Raw genomic sequence first — 25,964 nt, forward strand, 5'->3', positions numbered from 1 at the left:
TCTGTTTTTGTCATGATCAAATGCTTGACTGAAGAAGTGCAAACCAGTTTGCGTTCTGGAGTGGCCATCACTTCTCTGGGGCAGTGTGTTGAAGAGCTTGTCTTCAACAGTATAGATGCCAAAGCAACATGTGTGGCCATTAGAGTGGATCTGGAAACCTTTAAAATCCAGGTGGTAGATAATGGCTCTGGGATGGGAAGAGAAGACCTCAGCAACGTGGGGAACAGATACTTTACCAGTAAATGCTACTCAGTGGAAGACCTAGAAAATTTAACGTTTTATGGCTTCCGGGGAGAGGCTTTGGCAAGCATTGCAAGCATGGCCAGCATAGTAGAAATATTGTCTAAGACAAATAAGATTGCAGGAACCTTTTTGAAATTATTTCACAATGGAAAAGGACTGGAAGTTTCTGTAGCAGAATTGAATAGACCAAGTGCTGGAACAACAGTGACTGTGTACAACTTATTCCACCAGTTACCTGTGCGGAGAAAATGCATGGATTCCATAATGGAATTTGAGAGGGTGAGGCATAAGGTAGAGGCTCTTTCACTTATGCATCCCTCTGTCTCTTTTTCATTAAGAAATGATACTTCCTGTTCTATGACGCTTCAGCTACCCAAGACAAAAGATGTGTGCTCTCGGTTTTCTCAAATTTATGGTCTAGGTAAATCACAGAAATTGCGAGGAATATATCATAAGTCTGGAGGATTTGAGATAAGTGGCTATATCAGTATTGAAGGACATTACAATAAAAATATTCAATTTTTGTATGTGAACCATAGACTGGTATTAAAAACAAGATTACATAAGCTAATTGATTTTTTATTAAGAAAACAAAGTGTAATATGTAAAACAAAAAGCGGATCTGTCACTTCGAGTCCTGTTCGCCATCGTTCTGGCCCAGAGCTCTATGGAGTCTTTGTTATGAATGTCAAGTGCCAGCGTGATGAATATGATGTGTGTTTGGAACCGGCAAAAACTCTAATAGAGTTTCGCAGTTGGGATTCTCTCCTGCTTTGCATTGAAGAGGGAGTGAAAACCTTCTTAAAGCGAGAACATCTGTTTATTGAGCCATGTGGTGAAGACGTTAAAGAATTTAATGAAAACAATGGCTTTTGTTTGGATTCTGCTATGGCTTTACGTCCTTCTCTTCCTGAGGAGAAACACATGCAGGAGAACTTTAAGAGAGCTTGTGATAATATTGTGGATTCTTATGAAATGCTTAATCTGCAATCCAAGTCTGTCAGAAGGAAAATAATTCTTGAAAAGGAGACATCAGATCACACAGGACCCACTAACAATATGAAGGAAACAGTTGCTCTCCCAGATTTGACTATCACAGAGCCAGTTCATGAAAGTTGTAATAAAATGGAAAATCCTCTGGCTAACAAAAATGGCACCACTCTTGATCTCCCAAAATTGAGTAACCTGCACAAAGAGCAAAATGTATGTGGTGATCCAGAGACTGAGGTAACAAATTCCAAGTGTCCACAAGAAGGCTGTGGGCAGGACTTGTCAAATGCTTTAGAAATAGACAGTGATAGTGGGGCGTCGCTTTGTTCTGAGACATCTGGCAAAGACACAAACAGCCTGCATGATCCAGCATTTCAGGAAAGTAGCTCCAGCTCTGCCACTCTTGGACACGTTGTAAATGTGAGAGATGTTAATGTATGCAAACATCCATTTCTTTTAAGAAGTGCTTTGGTGAGAAAATGCAGGATGGCAGAAGAGGGCAGAGGGCCTCCTACAGAGTTAAATCCCCATGGAGAAGCAGCAATGGGAAAAGAATCTATAAAGTTGTGTTCTACAGGCCTAATAGTACACCTTATGCAAAGTCAGCCACCAGATAAAACAGCAGATATTAACTATTCATCAAACATACCGTGTGTACTAGGTCCAGTAAGTGCCAGAGATGTATTTGACAAAAAGCTTACATTGTCAGGACAGACCTCAAGTACTCAAGAATGTTTGAGAATGACCACAGGAGGTATATACACAGGAAATGGCTATGAACACATGGAAATTGGGCATGCGTCAGGCCAGAAGGATGAGGTGGATTCACTTGCAGCTGTTGGCAAACGTGACATCATGAGACAATGCATCAAACAACTGATTTCCGTTGCTCCATCCGGTTCTGTTCATAATGTAGATAATGCAACCTCAAAAAAGCAAATGCCTGAGAATGTAACTAGAATCGGGCACCGTCCCTTTACAAAACTAAGCTTGCATCCAAAACTGGGATCATTAGATAAATTCAGGCGACATTATGGGACCATAAAGAATACACAATCAATAGCTGCAAAAAATGTGGATGAGTTTGCAGGCCTGGCCTGTGTCAGGTCTCTCACTGATAAGGATAAAAATCATGAACACTCAAGCATTTGTGACCTTCCAGCTAAAGAGCATGTTGGATGTAATAATAATGGCCACGATTGCCTTCTTCCTTTGGAAAAGTCTCAGTTCTCTTCTGAAGAAAGCAGGAAAACATATGTAAGAGAGAACCCTCTGACCCTGACAGATTACTCTCAAAGCAGAACAAAAGCCCCAAGAAGCTCTGGATTCACAGGTACACTTGCCTCTAAAGTGTCTAGAATGAAGGGAAGCCTTAAAGGAACTATACATTCAGAACCCAGAGGGCAACCTTCTGAACAGTCTCAATTAAATTCAAGCCCAAAAAATGAAGGCAGATGTCTCTCACCTCAAAATAATCTTTTGCAAAGTAACTATTCTGTATCTCAGTTGTTCACAAGAGGAATAGGGACAAAGAGCCACAGTTTTGCTCCACGCTCTCCTGTGCAAAGTAATCCCATGGAAATTGCTAACACAAGAGCAGTAGATATGGAAGATACTGTCAGCCTTTGTTTCATTGACACTGATGGGGAATATGTCACCTCCCAAAAGAGAAAAGTGGCATTGCCTAATAAAGAGGTATGCCCTGAAGACACCTGTGAAGATACAAGTGCTATGGATGGATCTTCAAACCAAAATGTGAACATTTGTGAACCCATAGTGGTCCTGTCAAGTATCAATGAAGATACAGATAATGCAAATCCAGCTCAGAATGAGGAGTCACAGTGTAATCGTTCCAAGTGGTTTGATCAGTTCGATGCATCCTTGGGTAGGACAGTATACATCAACAGAAAGACTGGACTGAGCACCTACAGCGCTCCTCCTAGTGGGGAACCTAAGGCTGTATGTACTAAAGATATAAGTACAATGGCTGTAAATGTCGTGGAGAATGGTAAGTTCACAGTGTGTAACTATGGGATCAATTCTAAGCAGGTCCACTTAGAACTAAGTTTTATCTTATTCAGTGTGGTTTGCACCCAGGAAAATGTTCTTAGGATTTCAGCCTTTGTGTTTCATCTAACACGTGTAAAAAATATACTTGCAGATATCAAGTCGTCAAGGGCAACAGCATAATCTGGGGGTCCTGTAGGCTTGTTTAGTACATTGTTATCCCACCCTTCGTCCAAGGGCAGTGTACATAATTTCCCCCTCCTCCATGTTACTTTCACACAATCCTGTAATGTAGATGAGGCTGAGAAAGAGAGTGAAAGGCCCAAGGTCATCCAATCAGCTTCCAGGGCAGAGGCAATTTGTACTTTGGTCTCCCAGATCCTAATCCAACACCGTAGCCCAAGGGTCCCCAATGTGGGGCACAATGGTGCCCACCAACCCCTTTTCTGGTGCTCACCAAGTGTTTTTAGGATTTGGACAGGGACAGGTAAGGCTTTTGCAAGGATTCTGATCACTATTGGAAATTTGATTGGCTGTGCAGATTTTTTTTTTTAATGTTGCTTTGTCACCAGCTGCCACCACAATTCAAGGATCTGAAGTTAATCTGTGGCAATCATTTTGTGACTGGCTCCACCTCCGGTGGCAGCCATTTTTCCCCCTCTGCCCACCATGCTGTGTCAGAATTCCAAATATGCCCGCAGACTCAAAAAAGGTTGGCAGACCCTGCCCTAGTCACTACACCATACTGGCTCTGTATCCTGTAGTCTTCATGCAGTCAGTTTCTATTAGTGTAAGTGTAGTTCTGATTTCATTCTGTACTCTTGTTTTAAGAATTCTTTGGGCCACATGGGAGATAACAAATTTCAATTTAAATATACAGAAAGTTGGGGCATTGGGGTTCTAATTGTAGTATTTCTCAAACTTCCCAAGCTGCTTTATAACCTTCCTCTATATTTTGCCCTCCCCCACCTTTTCAGTAAGCAAGCATACACACACACGAAGGTGTGAAGCACTAATTGGCACTAGTTAGGGTTGCCAGCCTCCAGGTGGGGCCTGCAGTTCTCCCAGCATTACAGCTAATCTCCAGGCTACAGAGGTCTGTAGCCTGGAAAAAAACAACAGCTTTGGATGGTGGAATCTATGGCATTACACCCCAACAAGGTCCTTCCTCTCCCTAAATACCCGCCCTCCACAGGCACTTCCCCCAAATCTGCAGGGATTTCCCAGGCCAGAGCTGGCAGCTCTAGCATTAGTAGAGACCATGGTATCTGTCCATTGAAACTGGCCAGCTGGGAAATGAGAGAGAAGCTGCTATGGCCAAGAGCTCCCACGTTCCCTGCCTTTCTGCAACTTCTATGGTTAAGAAAGGGTTAATGCCTGCTAAACCGCTGCTGCTAGGAGGAAAGTAAATTTGTCTTCCAGTTTCAGGCCACAATCTGGGCAGCTGCTGTCCTGTTGCTCCTGAACAGTTCATATGAACTTTTCCTTAGTAATTTCTTATAACACAGTGCCTGTAACTTTATTTCTCCCTTGTAAGGCATTAAAAAATGTATAAATCTGTTCTGTTTTTTTGCAGAGCTAATCACTGTTTGATCTTTTAATAGTAAAAATAACAGGATGAATTTGCAAACTTATGTTTGTAAGAGTATCTACAGAAGTAATTCTTTCATTGGCTATTTAGGGTTCCAGAGCAGATGTCATCCTTTTAGAAGTGAGTTTATTGTTCCCTTCCTTCCAAGACCTCAGAGAGAGAGGCATTTGGCAAGCCAAGACTTCAGAGGTAGGCCCAGTTTACCAGGACATGGAGTACTATATGAAATAAAAACAAATCAAAGAAGCCTGCCAGCTGTCCCAACAGGAACTTGGAATTACTCCGGGTCTGTTAACAATGGGACTTGTATGACTCACTTAATGTGTGAAATTGGAAATAACTCTCGTAGGTCAAAGTCAATTATTGGGCGAGCATGGGTACTATGAGATGCCCAGTTCCATAGAAAACTCTATCTGTGACTTGAGGAGAAATTACTTAATCTCCTCTTTTGAGTATGCTTTCATTCTTGGCTGGAAATGGCATCAGATGTAATTTTTAAGATCCAAGCAAAGTTGAATCATTGTTCTGGTATGTGTCTCTTTCCAGTGGGAACAGAATGGGCAGCTAACTTTGTGTTCTCTTAGGGCATGGTGGGTAGTGCTAAAATAAGGCTGCATAAAGAACCAGGTGCCGCTTTAACAATCCTTTCCAAAGATTACTGATACCGCCTGCTCTGGGTAAAATAATAGAGACACATTGAAGACAGCAAAGTTGACAAAGATTTTGTGAGCCAGAGCCATGAAGTGTCACATTCAGTTGACAAAGAGATTTAATCCCAAAGCTGCAAACAGAAGAAGGTGGTGGTTGTGATGGGGAGTTATTATGAAGAATGCCCAGAAAAGCCCAGTGTCACAAGGCAATGTATGATGTGTTACATTGCAGAGTTCAGGTGAAAATGAGTCCAAATAGAGTAAATTATTTACTTATAATGGCCATGGTCCTCCTTTACCTCTTGATAAATTGCATGAATTGGATAAGTAGAATAACTCTGAATAACGTACATATAAACCTATAAGGAAGAACAACTATCATTTGTAATGAGCTAACCATCCCAAGTTGGGCACAAGTTTGATAGTATCAGATTTGCATATGAATTCCAGCTTGTCAGCTTTTCAGTGGTCTCTTTTCTATTTTTGGTCTATTATTGAATGTCTAGGACCTGCCCCACTGGTTTTTTAAAAATATCTGATTTGTCCATCTGTTCTCTTGCATAGACACTAGGGTGTGCATTCGGATATGTCAAACTGAAAAAAACAGAAAAAGGCATTTCGGCTTTTTTAGTTTTTTTTCAGCTGAAAAGAAGCCCTGCTAACTGGATGAAGCTGAAATCCCTTTTTTGTCTTTTTTCAGCGTTTTGGCTTTTTCACGGCCCGGGTAAGGGCATGTTTTTTTTGTTTTTTTAAAATTCTAAAACAAAATTAAAGCCCATTCGTGAGGCTAACAATTGGGCTTTAAATTTTAATACACCCCTTTAAACTTACCTTGGCTGGTGCTCAGTTCAGATTCCAAGTGGGTTCTGCTGGGCTGGCAAAGGTGGGGCCTCCTTTGCTGGATTGCTGTGGAAGGAGCAATCTCCTGTTGCCCTTTTCTTGCCCTTTGTCTGGTATCCAGGGCACCAGGAGGGAGGGGAGAGGCATTGTGAAGGGACAAATAGGAGAGCTTGTTGGAGCGTTCCTATTTGGCCAATAACTGAAATGCATTTTGCATTGCATTTTTGCTAGGCTGCTGCAATTGAGATTATATAAAAAGTTAAAATAAAAATGAAAATAAAAAAAAGTCCCCTACCCCCCTTTGTGCTATGTGCTTACCCACCCCCCGTTGTGACTTCCGGAGAAGCACCTCTTAGCTTTATATTATCCACTATAAAATTGAATCTTCTTTACAAAAATAGTTTGATTTCATTTACAGCTCTTCCACAATCTTCATAAAATCAGTCTTTGCTGTGTCAGCCCAGTGCACAAATGCCTTATGCCAATCTCTTTTGAAGTCTTCTACATCACCTCCATGTAGACTATTAGTTAATTTGGCCATTTGTACAAAAATATAACATTTTGTCTCTCCAATATTTTAAAAGGAGCCTACTGTCTCCTTTCCAGGTTTTCGCTATTAATATTCTTGCGGCTGCAAAACTATAATGACAAATTGTCTTGTCTGATTTCAGCATTACTTTGGGTAATAGACCTATTAAACAATATTCCAGTTTTCTTTTTATGTTGCCATAAATCAACTTATTGGTTTCTCTTATAACCTTTTTCCAAAATTTTTAACTAAATCGCAAGTCCACCAAACATGAAGAAATGTACCTTTACATTCTTTACATCTCCAGCATTTATCAGAAATAGAATTATCCATCTTAGCCAATCTTTCTGTCAGCGAGGGCATGCAGTCGAGCCCTGGATAGCAAGCTCCGTGTCTCCCCCCCCCACCTTTTCTTCCCATGGGAAAGTCTCTTCAGTTTGGGAGAAAGGTGCTATAGCCAGAGGCCCCCTATACCCCCATTTCAAAGTAACTTCCCTATTGTAATTCTGCTCTGATCTCAAGGTGTGATTTCACCGGAACCCTCTCTCTCTTGATGGTTGAGAGACCTCTGATGTTTTGCATTTCAAAGCCTTCATGTGTAAACATTTCTAGTGTGTGCATCCTATAAAGCTGATCTCTAAATGCATTGTCTTCATTCTAACCTTAAGTTGTGTAGACTACTGAATTCGTTTGTTTTCCAAATAAAACTTTCAAACTCTCTGCAAACGCCTGGAGTGGAGTTTATTCCTGAAATGCAACGGAGTCCTAGAGTCTGACACTTTCTGGAGTCATATGCCACCTATAAAACATCTTATACATGTTCTCTCTTATACTACTTGCGATTGTAAGTTTAAATTCTTTTTTCCACAGTCTTTCCCAATCCTCCAGCTGGATAGCATGTCCTACATCTACTGCCCATGCAATCATAACCTTTTTAACTCTTTCTTGTTCTAAATTATAAGTTAATATTAATTGATACATTTTAGCTATCATACCTTTATTTTCTGATTCTAATATTACCTCCAAAGTTTTCTTTTTATCTATAAACCCTAGCTTTTGATCTTTTTGAAATATATCATTTAATTGGAAATATTTAAACCAATCTGAGATACCTAGCTCTTCCTTACTTTTTAATTTCCATTGGCCATTTTCATATTGTAAATATTCCCTATACATCTTACAATATAGATCAGGATTAGGTCCTCTTCTTGAAAAGGCCTCCAAAGGTCTAAGCCATCCCGGCGTTTTAAATTCAAAACCCTTTTTATATCTCTTCCAGACTTGTAACAAACTCGCTCTAATAATATGATGCTTAAAATCTTTATTGTCCTTATTCTTTTTATACCATAAATATGCATGCCAGCCAAATCTTATATTGTGTCCTTCCAAGTCTAGGGTTATCAAGTGTAATCCACTGTTTTAGCCATACAAAACAAGTGGCTTCATAGTACCATCTTAAATCTGGGAGGGCCAGACCTCCTCTATCCTTAGCAACTATAAGATTTATATAAGAGATTCTATGTTTACCCTTACCCCAGATAAAGTTTACCAATACTTTTTTCCACTGCTGAACAATCTTAATACCTTTCAAAATTGGTAAGTTCTGAAACAAATACAACATCCTTGGAAGAACCATCATCTTAATTATGGCAATTCTTCCAAACCAAGAAATTGGCAATTTCCCCCAATTTATTAAGTCTTTTTTAATTTTTCCCATATTTTCACATAGTTGTGTTGAAATAAATTTATAGTACACTTGGTGATCCAAATACCTAAATATTTAATTTTACTTTCTATTTTACAGCCCACTATTAAAGATAATTCCTGTTGTTGTTTATCAGTAAGATTCTTACCCAATATTTTGGATTTATCTCTATTTATTCTAAAACCTGAGAGGTTTCCATAGGCTCTAAGTACTTCCATCCATTTCCCTGCATTATCAATAGGGTCGGCAAGGATACATACCAAATCATCCGCATAAGCTCTTACTTTGTATTCAAATTTTCCCACTTTAATCCCTCCTAAAGCTCTGTCTCCCCTAATTTTCTCATTTAATATTTCTAATACCAAAATAAATAATAATGAAGAAAGAGGACAATCCTGTCTAGTACCTTTCTGAATCTCTATCTTCTGTGTCTCTTCCCCATTTATTAATAAAGTAGCTGTTTGAGAATTATATATACTGTCTATAGCCCTTCTAAATTTAGGGCCGAAATTCATATATTGCAGCACTTTTCCCATAAAATTCCAGTGGACATTATCAAATGCTTTTTCAGCATCGAGAAAAAATAATGCTAATTGCAGGTCAGGTTTTTGTTCTGCTAATTCTATTAAGTCCAGCACTACTCTAACATTGTGACTGATTTGTCTCCCTGGTAAAAAAAATCCGCCTGATCTTCTTGAATTATCTCATTAAGTACAATCTTCAATCTGCTTGCCAAAATATCAGCAAACAATTTGTAATCATTATTTAGCAATGAGATAGGCTTATAATTTTTAACTTCTGTATGATCTGTTTCTGGCTTTGGTATAAGGGTAGTATTGGCCTGTTTCCACGTTTGTGGTATCGTTCCTGTCTCCATACTAGCATTCATAACCCTCAATAATAGTGGACTAAGGAGATATTTCAAACATTTATAATAACTAGCTCTGAACTAGCTGTGTTTTGGTATGGTTCTGTAGGGCTTGGGTTGGTTCTTAGGGTGGGAGGCATTGACCTGTGGTTGCTCACAAGCATGACACTTTGCTTTTCCCCTGGAGGAAAAAAGGCTGTTTTTTCCCTGCATTGGAAACAATGGATGGGGGCCAAATGGAGGAAAACTGGGTGTTCATAGAATTGGACCCCCCAACCCAAACTTCACCAAACTTGGTGGTTCTTCTGAGGAGAGTCACCAGCAGCTGTACTGCAAATTTGGTGCCTCTATCTTGAAAAACAGCCCCCCAGAGCCCTGCAAAGACCTCCCATTGAATGCAGTTGGAGCAAAACAGTCCCCCTCCCCCATTGAAGTCAATGGTGGGAAGTTTTCCTAAGAGATGCTCAGGTGTGACATTGGGCCATAAAAGTCTATAGGGAATTTTGGGGAGGCTCTGAGGAGGCTGTTTTTCAAGGTAGTGGGGCCAAATTTGCAGCTTAGCTGCAGGTGACTCTCCTCGGAAGAATCCCCCAAGTTTGGTGAAGTTTGGGTCAGTGGGTCCATTTTTATGGGCCCCCAAAGGGCTGTCCCTACCTTCCATTGGAAACCATCAAAAACTTCATTTGGTGCCTCTACCTTGAAAAACAGCCCCCCTCCCAGAACCCCCCCAAAATTTCCCATAGACTTTAACGGAGCCAAAAATTTTTGGATATTTGAAAAAAGCTGGAAAAAACATTTACCAGTATGGGTATTTGGCTTTTTTCGGCTTTTCTGAAATTTTTTGGGTCCAATAAACCCAAATCCAAAAGATACCGGGGGAAATGGTGCATATCCCTAATAGACATGGTCCAGTTTGGCAATGTAAATGTCAAAGGCATTGAAGAAGAAAAAGAGTTGGTTTTTATATGCCGACTTTCTCTACCACTTAAGAGAGACTCAAACCAGCTTACAATCACCTTCCCTTCCCCTTCTCACAACAGACACCCTGTGAGGTAGGTGGAGCTGAGAGAGCTGTGACTAGCCCAAGGTCACTCAACTGGCTTCTTGTGGAAGACTGGGGAAACCAACCCAGTTCACCAGATTACTGTCCGCCACTCATGTGGAGGAGTGGGGAATCAAACCTGGTTCTCCAGATCAGAGTCTAACGCTCCAAACCACCGATCTTAACCACTACACCACACTGGCTCTCCACTACACCATTGCTGACATATAATAGCAGGCATCATATTATGAAACATGCAGGTCAATGAGTCCTTGATGGTGTAGCTTAGGGGTCCCCAACCTTTTTGAGCCTGCAGGCACATTTGGAATTCTGACACAGCATGGTGGGCAGAGGAACAAAATGGCTGCCACAGCTTAACTTCAGTAACACTGTGCAGATCCTTGTGCTGTGGTGGCAGCCGCTTTCAAAGCAGCATTTTAAATAATCAGCACAGCCAAGCAGAACCCTTGCTGGGCAAAGCCCTACTTGGCCCTGCCCACTATCTACAAACACTTGGCGGGCACCATAGCGCCTGTGAGCACCATGTTATAGCTAATGTTATGGAGTCATGTGATGATGTTACTTCAGTGGATATGAATACAGAGGTAGCCCTGCAGTTTATTGCAGGAACTAGCCCCTGGATTTGTATTTCCATTGGGTGATCCATTGTTGCTGGTGAGTAGTTGCTTTAGAGTGGGTGAGGGGATCTGACTTTAACCTAGGGTCAGCAGACCCTCAAGGCCTATGAAAGGCGATGTCATCTTCCAGATATAGATCCTACATGATGCACCAGACAAATTTTACTTGTTAGCTGTTTTACCAGTTCCCTACTGAGTTACTTAAGTATCAGTTTGGGAGATGATGGGAAATCTAATTCAACACTTCTTTTTTTTCCTTCTCTAAAGTGCAGTGAGTGCCTAGTCTGTGTATTTGCAATGAAACACTTCGCTGATACACTTCAAATTTTATATCCAGTTTTCTTTCATGCAAGAGAAACATCTGAGGTGTGAAGCAGCCTTCAAAGTTCAAGACTGTATTTGTGTTCTGTTCTAGATGCACAAGGAGAATCTCTTCAGTCTGTGTTTTCAGAATGGGACAATCCTGTGTTTGCTCACTACCCAGAGGTGGGTGGCATTAGGTAGCAATGATTTGGAGGGAATTATTTCATGTTTGTATTATGTTGTGACTTTCTGGACTGATATAGGGAAAATTGCTATTATAAACAGTTATTTTATGTGTGCCCAGGGATTATTTTTGCTATTAATTTAGTCTTTTTTTATGATGATCACTGCGGTTTGGAAGTTGGTGCTATGTTGCTCAGAGTTTTTTTCCTTTAATTTGGCAGCCAATAAATTGGTAAGCCCTGCTTATGTTGTTGAATCAATTATCTTGAGTTGAGGAAAATGCACTGCCCCCTAAAATGGTTTTTCCCCATCTGGAAATTAAAAATGTCAGTGTATTGTGTTGCTAACTTTGATATTACATAGCAATGTGATTAGTACTGTAAAGCTATCTGGACTCTTACATGTGATGGAATCCATCCATTTATTCTTCCCCCTATCAGTCCATACTGCGGACACTCGTGTGTTCCTCTGGTTTACCGAACATTCAACCAACATTAGATCCCCCTCTGCTGTCAAAAGAGCCTCTTGCATTGGTGGAAATTTCCTTACTCTAGGAACACAGAATTCTGGCACAGCAGAATGGGCTGGTGGGATCCAAGTAACTAATGACCATATGTACTGCAATCCTACATTATGTTCCTTTTCCTCATGAGAAATATTATCTTTATTCTCATCGTATTTGCAGTGTTTACAGCTGAATCTAATTGAGATTCATGGAACTTATTTCCAAACAACTTTAACATAGATGTGTTTGTAAATGTACAAAATTTGTGTTGAGGCGCACATGCATATTTTTTAACTTGACTACACTGACTTTTTTCAAATTTGGAAACAAAATCTCACTAGACAAGGAACTTCTCTCTGAATAGATGAGTTACCTTTAACATGCATTCCCTTATTAATGATGATGTAGAGTAACAGTTAGAGCAAGGTCTTGTTGTGGTGGTGCATGCCCTAGTAACATCTAGATTAGACTACTGCAGTGTGCTCTGTGTGGGTCTGCCCTTGAAGAGTGTCCAGAAGCTATAATTGGTACAGAATGCTGTGGCCAGAATTCTGGCTGGAGTGGGTTGTAGGGACCATATCACTCCAGTCTTCTTCCTCCTACACTGGCTCTCAATTTGCTGCTGGTCCCAATTCAAAATGCTGGTACTGACCTTTAAAGCCCTATACCATATGAACCTATCCAACCACTATGGTTATCTTTAGAAGCCCTGCTTCAGGTACCCCTACCATCTGAGGCTAAACAGGTAACAACCCAAGAAAGGGTTATGGCACCAAGATTAGGGAATTCCCTCTCCAGGGAGATTTGTCTGTCCCTTTCTATCCACCCATGGGTGAAGACATGACCCTGTCTCCTGTTCATGTGTTTGTGTTGTATATATATATATAAAACAAAGTATATATTGTTATTCCTTTGGGCATCATAAGATGTTATTTTATATTCTTTGTTTTGTAGGTTGCTCTTAATGTGAGCAGCGGACAGGCTGATAACCTTGCTGTGAAAATCCATAACATCCTGTATCCTTACCGGTTCACCAAAAACATGATTGAGTCAATGCAGGTAAACCTCCTAGTGTAAGCCTAAATGGCAGTACTATAGCTGTAACTAGACAAAGAACATTGTCTTCATTGTTGTTGAGATGTAGATTGGTACAGTCACAGATCTTCTCATTCACTCGCACATCCTCTATGATAAATGCTGTCATGTGCCAGCAATTCTGCCATTTACACTGACAAAACTGGACTATGTCTATGTAAAAAAATACCAGACCTTGCAAAGGGACTCACAGAAACAAGCAGGTAAGCATTTCATAGCTCAGTCCTAAACAAAGTTACACCCTTCTTAAATCCATTGTGGGCTTAGAGGGGTTTAATTGTTATTAGGGTTACACTGTCTGTCTCCATGGATATTCAGTAACAGATTTGAAAGTGGCCATATTTTACCAAAGAAATTTCAAAGGGTGACACCAGTGTGAAACTGCTGAATTGGAATTTATATGCAGATTTGTCCCTATTAGACTTGAGCTCAATAGGAACTAGGGTCATTTATGCATGGTCGCTTTAACCTCCTTTATTCCCCATTTCAGCCAAGATCAAAGTAACCCGGGTTGGGGGAAACTGTATGTATTGGCTGGAATGATCAGGGATGAAACTGTGTGCTAATGAAGGCATGAATACAGAAAAGCAGTCTCTCAAGTTCAAATCAAGTCACACCCCTTTAAATGCTGCTCTGTAATTGATTGACTTTGCAGTACTCACCCTGAGAGAAGATTTCCTTCCCCCCAGACACAACTGCTGCATAAAAAAGCATTTTAAGAACAAAAAACAAAAAACTGAGCAATCTGAAAGAAGGGGGGAGGAAGAAATCGAAGCCTCGTTTTAAAAAAGTGTTTCTTTTGCTCAGAAAGATCTCCGAGGTAGCAGGAAGCTATTGAATCCCTTCCTCTTTACACACTGCTTTGTCATTGGCTGTGAGAGAAGCCAATCTTCTGTGCTTCCCCTGTTTGGCTATCTGCATGCTGCCTTGAAGAGGGGTTTAGAAAAGGGTGGGGCGAAGCTCAACCCAAGAACAGAGTATGCATGCTCTGTGACTCCGGAATGAGCCAGGATGAATGGTTTAATTCGGGCCAGAAGAGGAATGGGAAAAGCTGGGTTCGTTTTGCGTTGAAACAGCGTTAAGCTTCCAAGGAATGAGGTAACGTGCATACTGAAAAATTTGATCCTGGCTGAAACAGGGAATAAAGGAGGGTAAAGCGACCATGCATAAATGACCTAGGAATGGGTAATTCACTACAAAAGTAATTGCCTCTTTAGAGGTTTAAATACACTGTTCATATAATTTGCCAGTTCATCATAAGTGATCCATACCCACTCTCAGTGGATTGTTTATCTTTTTAACTAGTTTTTGTTCTTTGTTTGGCAAAATAATGCAACATGCTGATGTCCTCGTTGCTGGGTCTTCTGGCTTTGCTATTCACTCTTCCCTCTGCCCCCTCCCTTTCTTCTGTTTGTATCTCTGTGTATATTTCTTCCAACCAAATGTAACTCTTCATGCAACTGATGAAGTGGGTGCTGGCTCCTGACAGCTGTTTGAATTTAAGGTGCCACAAGAGACTTTGCTATTTTGGCTGCAACAGGCTAGCACAGCTAACATTCTACAACAAACTTAGACATTTAGACAACTCTAAAGTCTTCTTGTTGAATGTTTACATAGTTACTGTCTGGAATTTTTAATTTAACAATGATCATTTTAATGTGTTACAGGTCCTTAATCAAGTGGACAATAAATTTATTGCTTGTTTAATCAACACTAGGCCAGATGAAAACAAAGAGATGGGTAAGAGTTTTGACCCCTCTAATTAACAGGGATTAAACTTTTTGACTGGACTTGGAATGGGAACAGAAGAAGTATATCAAATAGTCCATCTTCCTTAATATTCTTGTTGTTTCCCTGCCATTTTAGCCCATGCCAGTTCCCACAGATGTACTAACATATATAAGATTTGAATTGTCAGTTGTGATTGTTCACTGCAAATATTTAAAAAACAGCATTTGTAGAAAGAGGTGAGCCAAAAGCCAAATCTTGTGCTAGACAGCACTTGCTTACAACTGGCTTAGCACAGACTGAAGCTGATGACAGACATATAAGCACAGCTTTCTCTGACACTATGATGTGAGTAGGTTGGCACACACACACAAAAAAGGGAAGAGTACTTAACTAAAACCCCAACAATGCAAACTATGGTATATAAATTGCAAAATATATTGCTTTAAAAACTCTAAAAACATTATTAAAAAATAAACAATGCCATCCAGCAAATGCGCTGGTGGTGTCAGTTCAGAGCAGGATAAGTAGAACAAGTCCATGCAAAGTAGCTTAAGAACATGTGTAAATTCAAATTATGAGAGTCATTTACCATATCAATTGGTGAAATGTTACCTAGCATTGAGTATACTGTTCTCCTGATCCCTCAGTACTAAAAATCATGTTTGAAATGAGGACAGTTTTCATTCCAATCTGCCTCATACAAAGAGGGCCTCTGTAGTGTACTGGATAGAGTGCTGGATTAGGAAATCTCAGGTTCAAGTCGCCAATCGACCTAAGGATTCTCTGGGTAACCTTGGCCACTTGTCTGTCTTTATGCCCTCACCCTCTAGACCCCCATTTTTAGCATGGCTCTGCCCCCCCATTTTGAGCCCATTCCTGAAGGGGGGGCAAAGCCAGCTTAGGTGCCACTTTATCAAGGAATAGAGTGGCATCTATGCCAGCATGGGGGCATAACGCTGGTGTCCAGGAGCCGCGGAGCTCTGCCAGCCCCTACTGCCAGCGCAGCCACTCTGGAAACTAAATCCCAGAAGAGGATGTCCACACCAGTGTGGGGGAGGCAGTCCAGGGGTGTTCCCAGGGGCAGTGCTGACGCTAGTCAGCCTCCTAACCCCTCTCGCCCCAGGAACGTCCCCTCACACAGTGGCATTGCTACGACACCTTTTTTGGTGTCATAGCCTCACTGTTCTCAATGGGGCATCTTTTCCTTTTCTTCTTTTTCCTTTGTGTTTTTTAAATACCTTTTTTACCTCCATGGCGGCTGGAAAGCCTCTGAGGATGTGGGTGTGCTGCTCCCAGCCGCTGTGGAAATACCGCCCCCGCCCCCCAGAATGGGCTGTTTGTACACGTGTACACCTCAGCGTGGGCCTAGGATTGATAGATAAGCCTGAATTAAACTAATATCAAAAAGCAATGAGTCATGCCAAGAAAGGAATCCAGGGTAGCTCCTCAATGTATCATGCAAATACCCACCCTAAGAGGGATTCAGTTGAGGGCCATTTCCCCTAAGGACCTCAGAGCCTCTTTCCAGATAATTTGATCCTAACTCATGTCTCAGATTTCCAAAACAATAAGCAATGGGCCTATTCCAGCAATTTCCCAGCTATCTCAGCAACTAGACAGAAAAATCTTGCCCTTCCTCAATCACTTCAAGTATCTGGCCACAGATGCTTACCTATGTAACTTCCAAATCTCCCAAGGGAACATATTTGATACTCTAATGGCAGAATGGGAAAATTCCCCTCCACAATACAGACAAAGGAATTCCTTTCTTGCTGTCTCATCTTCAAAATATAGCATTTTTATTATTTCCATATCCAGTGCTCACACCCCTTCCTCTCCTTAGTCTCAGCAAAAAGATATAAAGAGTTGCCCCTCAGTCCAATTTGAGTAGCCAGTTTGGAATGCATCCTGTTACCCCAGCCTTTTGGTTGGCCTCTTGCTTCTTTGTTCCATGGGCCTGACTGGGCATCACCTTCCCCTGCCTGGTCAGTTTCATCACCCCCTATGCTGCTTCATTGAAGTTGAGGACAGCCGCCCTTCTCTCCAGGAGCAGGCTCATATTTCTTGTTTCCCCCCTTTTAGTTTTATTCCCCAGTATGTAGGCAGTTGTTCTAGGGAAAGATTTGTGTGTGTCATTTACCACATTACTCTTTCCTTTCTGTAATTTTCATTGCCATTTTTCTACTTACATAGATTAATTTGTTCATGCTTCCTGTTTATAAATAAAAACTCTTTCTGTTTAATGGTCTTCCCCTCCCCCATTTTTCTGAGTGTTGATCTGAATCTAGACCTTGGTATACACAGGTTTAAGATCCCAAGTATATTAAAATACCCAAAATACATGTGTTTGTTCTGTGCTAGCAAATTTGCAAATTACGGTTGAGACACGTGTAGACTGATTTAGGTAACTCTCTCTTATCCTAGCCTCACAAGGTGGGAATAAAATAAAATGAAAACTGTAACACGTTTATGCTGAAACATATGGTAGAAATAAAGATGATGATCCCCTTTTTTGCATTTCCAGATGGAAACCTTCTTGTGCTGGTGGATCAACACGCTGCCCATGAACGTATCCGCATTGAGCAACTTATCATAGGTACAGATTCAGTTAGGCGAGCACAGTGGCTTCCTTCCTGACAAAATAATGTGGGGGAAGTACAAACTGTTTCTGATCAGTTGTAATGCCCACGTAATTAATTGCAGAGAATGGAAATATTGCATTGGTTTGATTGGGTACTTGCTCAGGGATGACCAATGTCCCCCTCCTGCAGTGACAGCAAAGTGTCTGCTGGTTTCTTTTGTTCTCTCTTTACACATCATAATTTTAGCAGAATGCAATTTGCTTAAACTCCCTACGAGGGATGCGGCTGCTTCAAGCCTCAGGAGTTTCTGGCCAGAACTTCATAAAACTCAGCAGTAGTCCATTGTACATGTAACAGTTCATTGACCTCTTCATCAACAAAAGCTATAACTTTCATACAGAGAAGAGTCCAAGAGAAACCTCTCTGGTTGTGACTTGGCAGCAGAAGCTGCTAAAGAATGTGAAATGCCCTCTGGGACTGAGGGAAGTGTTTGTTGAAGGGTTTAGTAATAGAGTCATACACTTCTAACAGTTCACTCTGTTATATTGTGAGATGGTCATTTGTTGAAGGAAATGTTGTAATAAGTCTTGCTTATTAGGATGGCTGCAATTGACACTGGCTGGGAATTTGAGTGTGTTAAGGAGGCTGTTGCTGAAGGCAGAGAATAGTACAGAGAATATTTCTATTTCTGTTTCATATAGTGTAGGTGTCCTATCAGTTGCCAGAGAATGTGGCCATTTCTTATTCCATATGTGTGCTCTGTTCCCAACTTGAGGGATGTGGGGTCAGACAGTAAGGATGGTTCTTGTATGCCAGTTAAAAAGCAATGCATTTGTTCTACCCTCAGATTCCTATGAGAAGCAGTCTGAAGCATCAGGCAAGAAGAAGTTGTTGGCCTCCACTGTGTGTCCACCACTGGAGATTGAGATAACAGAGGAACAGAGAAGACTCTTGTGGTTAGTACTAGCCACAGTGTCAAATATATTGGATATATCTTCAGAGAAAGTACTGGAGTTTGTCCCATTCTGTGCTGGAAAGATTATGCAGTTCATCAGTTGCAGCGTGAAAGAGAAAGACAAAGAGCTAAGGGAGTCAATTGCTGGAAAGGAGCTCTGAAAAGGAGCTTGTGTTTAGCCTACTGAACAGAAGGTTGGGGGTGACTGGAACACATTGCCAGCTTTCTAATGTTTTCAAGGATGTCAGAAAGGAAGAGGGGAAATAATTGTTCATTATGTCTGCCTAAGACAGTACAAGAAGAATAAGTTTACAGAGGCAGGGGGATGTATAGTAAAGCACTAGAGTAAAGGCCTTAAATAAGAGCACCTAGAGACTTTCCTGTGGCTTGGGTACCGAACTGCAGTGGTTTTTCTCTGAGCTGCCTCACAATATGATTTTCCATTTGCTGTCCTTCTGTGGTTTCTTTGTCATTCCTCGGTGTTTCTTAAATCAGATCAAAAATGGAGAAACAATGAGAAAACCACAGAATGCATGGAGAAACAATGCAAAAACCACAGAAGGGACAACAAATGGAAAATAATGTTGTAAAGAAGCTTGGAGAAAAACCCCTTTAGTCCAGCACCCAACCCATGGGAAAGCCTCTGTGTGAAAGACACCAGTGTAATAAACAGCTTAGGAAAAATGTGGAATCCTGTTATTCAGATATTTGCACAAAAAAACCCCCAAAAAACCCCAACTTTGCATAGACATTGACGTTTTTAATTTTCTGCAAGCAAAAAGAAGAATCCTTGATTATACTTCGGGAATATTGGGGTGATTGATGTTTGGGAGGGAAGACGGCATGGTGTAGCCCAATCTTGTCATATCTTGGAAGTTAAGAAGGGTTGGTACATCGATGGGAGACCATCAAGGAAGAATCTAGAGAAGAAAGCAATGGCAAACCACCTCTGCTTCTCGCTTGCCTTGAAAGTCTCTTGCTGGGATCACCATAAATCAGTTGCAATTTGATGGCACATACATAATCATTTTCTTCCTCATACAGTAATTGTGGAGGCCCTGAGCAAATATTTCTCAGCCTCATTTCAGGTTTATCAATAAGATCCTTGTATTCTTTGCTTTACAGTAAAACTGCACATCAGCTCCAAATTAACCCATTTTGTTTGTTTCTTATTCTATTTGTTAAGATCCTGTTGTAACAGAATTGTAATTAAAATGACAAGCACACATTAATTTGTTATTTAAATCATCTGCTACATTAGTTTCAAAACAATTCTATCATATATGGGGCACCACAAAAGCAGACACCACCTTTCAAGGGAGAATGGCTTTGATCTCTGAACAAGTTCAGTGCGCCTGAGATAGTCTGTGCCATGGCTGTGCTTCCTTTTCTGCTAAAACTTCTGTTTGTGCATGATCAATGGTTTTCAGTGGGCCCTTGCACAAACAGGAGTTTTAGCAGAAGAGGAATCACGCTTCACTGCAGAAGACTATCCTGCACAGACAGAACTCATTCATTAGGATCCAAGCCAATATCCAAATTAGCAAGAACCTTTTCTCTGTAAAAGGTACTCAGGATATTTATATCCGACTTCCTTGTGAATAAACAGTTCAACAGATAATGTGGGAGATGCGTTACTATAGCCTGTTTTGTTTTTGAGAAACTGTAGTAAATATGGCTTGGGATATTGAGCACCCAGAGGAAGGGGAATGTCTGGGGCTGATCTTCCATTTCTGAGGCTTGTGCTTAAATTTTAATTTGCAGGTGTTACCACAAAACTCTAGAAGACTTGGGCCTTGAATTATCCTTTCCGGAGAACAATCCCTTGCAGATTCTTGTAGGGAAAGTGCCACTGTGTTTTGTAGAGAGAGAGGCCAATGAATTGCGCCGTGGAAGACAGACGGTGGCTAAGAGCATTGTGCAGGTGAGAGGGAGAGGCAAGAAATGTATTGAATAGGATCCAGTGATGCTTGAGTGGGAAGGAAAGTGCGGTTCCACTTGTGCAAACAGCAATGCAGCAGCAGCACTGTCCTTTGTATTCAAACAAGCTGAGGACAGCTGCCTTGAACCACAAGGAAAGACGGGATATAAATGTTTTAATAAATAATGTGAGATTTCACACATTTCGTTTAAGAGATTCTGGTCATGCTCACTTGGAGGGGATGAGCACTTTAATATTGTGTCTGTGAATTCATTACGCAGAGCACTTCTTGGTTTCATCCACATACTTTCCCTTGAGGCCGCTAGTATATTATAATCTTTATATCCTCAAAGTGACTTGTATAGATTCATTAGATTTTGAATTGGTTGTTATCTGAGGTAATGATAACCACTGTGATGGATAGATGACTAGTAATTGTGAAGATGAACACAACTACATTGGACTGATTTGCATCTTTTACTGTTTTATTTTAGGAGTTCGTTCGAGAGCAAGTTGAGGTATGTTATCTTTTAAAGAAGAGCACAGAATTGGGTAGATTTCCATGCTACCTTCCTAATTCAGGGATGTATATTTTAGTTCATGCTTTAGAATCTTTCCAATCATTGCCAGATCAGACAAGACTGGATCTTCAGCATGTTTTTCCTTTGTGAATAGCAGGCACAAGAATCCCCAATCCATATTTGGACTACAGTTTGAGATAAACGTGCAGGGCGGTGCAGTAACTCTCATGTTGCTTTCCAGACCTCAAATGACACATTCCTAGAGCTGATATTTGCACTGTTGGGGAATCCATTCCAGCATCCTACAGGAAACTTATATCCTAACCCAGTCAGGGCAAATCACAGCTGTCCTACCTGGTGAAGTATTTTGAACACTGAAAGCACTATATAAATGCTAAGTGTTGTTACTGTTGGAGAAGGGCCATCTAGCTGTTTCAAAGCTAATGTTTACTCTGGCTCACTGATAGGAGGGAGTTCACTTCCTTCTTTGAGATTGTACAATGTAGTCCAGCAGGAGGGAAGCTTCCAAAACAAGTACAATAAAGAACAATCCATACAAGGGAGTAGAAAGATGTTCATTAATAACATAATTCTTCATTAGGTGAACCGTATATATCTGTAACTGGGTAGAGAGAGTTAAAAAAAGCATTCTAGACGCTGCATGGGTTGAGATTCTAAATCAGGTGGGTGGGAAAGAGGATGACTTAGATTTGTTTCCTCATTTGAAAGGTAGCGTGTAAATCTTCTCTTAGTCTGTATAGCAGAGTCACTGATCATAGGGACCAAATAGCCAATGAGTAATTCCAAACAAGAGTTGACTCCAGGACGTTTGGGGGACTGTAGGCAAGATGGCAGTGGGTGAGCCCCTCACCCCACTGCTGAGCAATCCTCCTCCCAGCTGTCACCAAGGAATGAGGCCAAAGCCCTCCAGTTCAGCTGCTTCCACAAGGGGGTGCCAAAATCTACCCCGCCACAGTAGCAGCAGCAGGTGGCACAGGAGCTTTCTCTCATTGTTGGGATGTTTGATCAGTCTTGTTTTATAAGCAAGATGATGTCTTTCTGCTTCCAGCTACTACAGACCACGGGAGGAGCACAAGGAACACTTCCTCTAACCATTCTGAAGGTTTTGGCTTCGCAGGCTTGCCATGGTAAGGAAAAATATTCTCCATGCCACCTGACTTCTTCCACAGCACACTTTCTAGCCCAGAGGTGTCGAACTCATTTGTTACGAGGGCCGGATATGACATAAATGTCACTTGGTTGGGCCAGGCCATGCCTCGCCAGCCCAGAACGGGACTGGGGGGAGGTGGCTGTCTCAGCTGGCTTGTGGGCCAGATAAGATCTCTCAAGATGCTGGATCTGGCCCACGGGCCATATGTTTGACACCCGTATTCTAGCCCTTTCAGACAGCTCATGGATAACTTTGTTAAAAGCAGACTAGTAGAGATTATGACAAAATGGTACTGCAAACATCATTCTCCCTTTAGGGTCCAGTAGTTTGGAACCTGGGCCAGCCCAGTAAATTCCAAGTTCCCTCTGGTAAATAAAACAAGCTGCCCTGTGGGGACCATCCCACCACAGGCATCTCTCATACCTCTCACAGAAGAATCTGGGGGCAAAATATTATGATTTTGTTGTGTTTTATTTAGGAGGATCTTCCATTATTTTTGGAAGGCATCTCTGAATACCAGACATAGGGGGAAAGGAGATATCTTTCACTCTGACTTGTAAATCTGATCTGGCAAGACAACTCTTATGCTTTCGAGTGTGGAAAGGGCCAGGCTCTCCTCTGCTTTTATGCAGCTTCAGGGTAAAGAGGGAGCTGCCCCTGCTTGCAGAACTTCCAAGTTTCATATTTTCCCCCCTCTCTTGCAGGTGCTATTAAGTTTAATGACACTTTGACTTTTGAGGAGAGCTGCCAGCTAATGGAAGGTCTGTCCTGTTGTCAGTTGCCCTTCCAGTGCGCTCATGGAAGACCCTCCATGTTGCCTCTTGCAGATACAGACCACCTGCAGCAGGATAGTCAGGTACATGCTGTGAAGCTGATTAAAATGCACAGATGCTTTAACTGTGTGTGTGCCCTGTGCAGATCCCATACTGACAAACAACTGGACCTAGTTCTCCTTGTCTGGTTCAAAAGCAACATGTTCTCCATGTGGCACAGAGATAATGGTTAACTGAGGGCCTTTTCCATATTTTTAAACTTGTGGGAGTGCAGAAAAAGAGGGGGAAATGGGGGGTGGGGGCTTCCTGAAAACGTTTCATTAAGTATAAAAGGAAAATTGTGTATGATGTTTCCCAAAAGATCACTTTTCCAAATGGACCACCTAGGTGGGGATATCATGCTGGCAAGACCCCAATTGAAACATTTGCCTGTGTTTTTGTGGTATAAAAAAACCTCACCTTATTTCTTACAGGATTACATACAAATAAGTAAAATACAAGACTCATAGTGCCATGGCAGACAATCTGGCTCAGTGTCTGAAGTGATGGATTTGGACCCAGGACCTTCTGAATTAAAATGCTAACTCAAAAGGTTTGGGGCCCACAGTGCTAGAAGCAACTGTCATCCTTCCCTGAACTCTCCCACCAGAAGGACAAGTGGCAGCTGTAGGTGCTGTTCTGTGCTGGACCTTCTCCAGACCTGTCTTGGCCCTGCACCATTCCCAGCTGCTCCCCTCCCCCACTCATCCAGAGCAAGAACATCAATGGGGCTCCAAGCAACTTTTGCTCATTTGTTGCACTTTTGAGTCAGATAGTAGCTGCAAAACAACTTTTCATGCAGCATGGGACAGAAAAACAACAACCTTGTCATAGATTTTTACTAAATACTACTTCTCCCCTTTTCATCTAGGTTTGCGCCATCAATATATCTAATTCTCAACATGTCCAAATCTGTGGATAGTTAAATCCATCAGTTGGACCCATGAACTGAGAAGACAGGTCTTTCTACAAACCTGAAAAAAGCCCCAGCATTGCAGAAAAATCTGAAATCTTAAAAAAATAATAATGGGGGGGGGGGGGTTAACCCACCCCCCAAATAATAGAAGCTTTAAGACCCAAATGCCCTCACTGACCATTGCAAGGCAACCACAACTGCATTTCCAGCCCTTCAAGCCTCAGTTTTTGTTAGCAAAAGGCAAAGGGAAGGGCAGGGCCCTTTTCAGGCTGTTCTAGCCTTTGAGGGAGGACTCATTAAGCCAGGCCTGGCAGGAACCAGCAAATGCCTTGATAGCACCCAAATTGCATGACTTAGCCAGGGCTGACTGCTTGCTACTGTTCCACAGCAGCCACCCCACTAAAGGCAATGTGGTATAGTGGTAAAAGTTACATACTAGGACCTGGAAGATCCAGGTATGAATTCCCACTCTGCTGTGGAAGCTTACTTGGTGAGTTTGGGCCAGTCATACACATTCAGCTGAACCTACCTTACAAGGCTGTTGTGAAGATAAAATGGAGGGGAGGAGTAAAACATAAGCTGCTTTGGGCCACCATCGAGAAGAAAGATGAAGTATATATGAAGCTAATAAATATAACTGAAGATGGGGGAGCAGATAACAGATAGGTTGTTTGGTGGGTGGGAAGGAGAGAGAGAGCCAGGGAAAGGTGATATGCTGGTTGCCAAGAAGAGGGAAAGAGGAATCATTGTGAGGAAGGAGATATGGGGGAAATGAGGTGCCCCCAGCAAGTCCACATAAATTCCCCACTGTGCAACTGGGCCCATCCTAGCACTGTGCAACTAGGACATAGTTTTCCCGGGTAAAGGCTGCCAGGGGAGGGAAGGCTGAAGATGGGGGAGCAAATAAAAGGTGGGCTGGCTGGCAGGTGACAAGGAAGTAGGAAAAGAAGACATTCTGTGGGGCCTTTCACAGAAGAGAAAGGAAAAAAGGGGGGAAGGAAAAACGAGACATCCCCCGCAAGCCCTTGCGGGTCTTCTGCTTTAATTTTGTACATACAAAAAGTACTTAATTTTCACCTTTACAAATTATTTTTGGGGAGGGAAGATATTTGTGCGATATTCCTACAATGAATATCCATTTGTATAGAACATATTCATAAATAGGATTCTATACTCTCTGTTGAGGCAAGGCGGTATCATATCATTCAATGCTCTTTTTTCTCCCCTCCAGCCTAAGCCTAATCTGGCTAAATTAAGAAGAATGGCTAAAGCCTGGCAGCGCTTTAGGAAAGAAAGGGATGTAACTAGGAAAACATGAGCCCTGTCTCAGTGCTTCATTGGTTCCCAGCATCTTGTCTCCAGCAGCTCCTCCTCCGGAACACAAAGTGGTGAGGCCCAGATAGTGGCCTTGAAAGCACAGCAGCAGGAAGCACTTCAGCACTCTGAAGGCAGGAGCAGCCCCAAAACTTAGTTCTTCAAGTATCCCTGCTGGAGGCAAAAACTAATTTCTGCTTTCCTGGGGAATGTGGAAAGTCTCCATCTTGCACTACAAATGTGTAAGTAAAGGCTTTGGAACAATTATTCTAATCAACATCATACCCCTTCACTCTGAGGAAGCAGAGTACGTGACCACAGTTTTGATTACAACTGTTGCTTAGGCCAAGCAACATTACAATCTGTTCTAGTTTTTTTGATATCATCTGCAGCCTGAGTTGTATTCAGATGCTAGTTAATCATGGGGAAACGTATAATGCAGGCTAAGGTTTCTGTGTGAATTGTCATAAGAATCCAAAAGGGCTTTTTATGCAACTAATAATCATAGCAGTACATTGCTATCTGCAAGTTAAGGTAATCTGTGTTGCCCTTTCTGTAAGGTGTAAAACGCCCTCTCTACATAAAACAAAAAAGGGTCAAGAAACCGGACTGTGTTTGTTTACAGGTCCTGGTGGAATTGAAAAGCTCCTCCCTGCCCCCATAGCTGCTGCTTCAAAAAGTCAAGTGGAAGACTCAGAGGGGCCTCTCACTAGGGCATTTAACAAACCAAAGGCAGCTTTTATTGCCAGTAATTCCTTATACAGTTAGACTGTTACTGAGCTGTATCCACCATTGAATGTTGCACAGTGATGCTCATCCAGAATATTTTCAAGGAAAGAATTATTTTATGTC

General features: G+C 41.6%; 1 protein-coding gene across 1 annotated transcript; it reads left to right on the forward strand.

The window, feature by feature from the left end:
* Positions 1 to 25,159, forward strand: MLH3 (mutL homolog 3). The gene is made up of 12 exons (XM_056852189.1): positions 1 to 3,241; positions 4,922 to 5,020; positions 11,519 to 11,589; positions 13,049 to 13,153; positions 14,857 to 14,929; positions 17,445 to 17,516; positions 18,350 to 18,458; positions 20,222 to 20,381; positions 20,873 to 20,896; positions 21,969 to 22,047; positions 22,775 to 22,926; positions 25,030 to 25,159. Exons 1-12 carry the CDS (start codon positions 13 to 15, stop codon positions 25,114 to 25,116), a joined length of 4,260 nt encoding a protein of 1,419 aa, XP_056708167.1. The 5' UTR covers positions 1 to 12; the 3' UTR covers positions 25,117 to 25,159.
* Positions 25,160 to 25,964: the final 805 nt, after the last annotated feature.

This window comes from Euleptes europaea, chromosome 6 (assembly GCF_029931775.1).
Source record: "Euleptes europaea isolate rEulEur1 chromosome 6, rEulEur1.hap1, whole genome shotgun sequence".
In the NCBI taxonomy this organism is placed as follows: Eukaryota; Metazoa; Chordata; class Lepidosauria; order Squamata; family Sphaerodactylidae; genus Euleptes; species Euleptes europaea.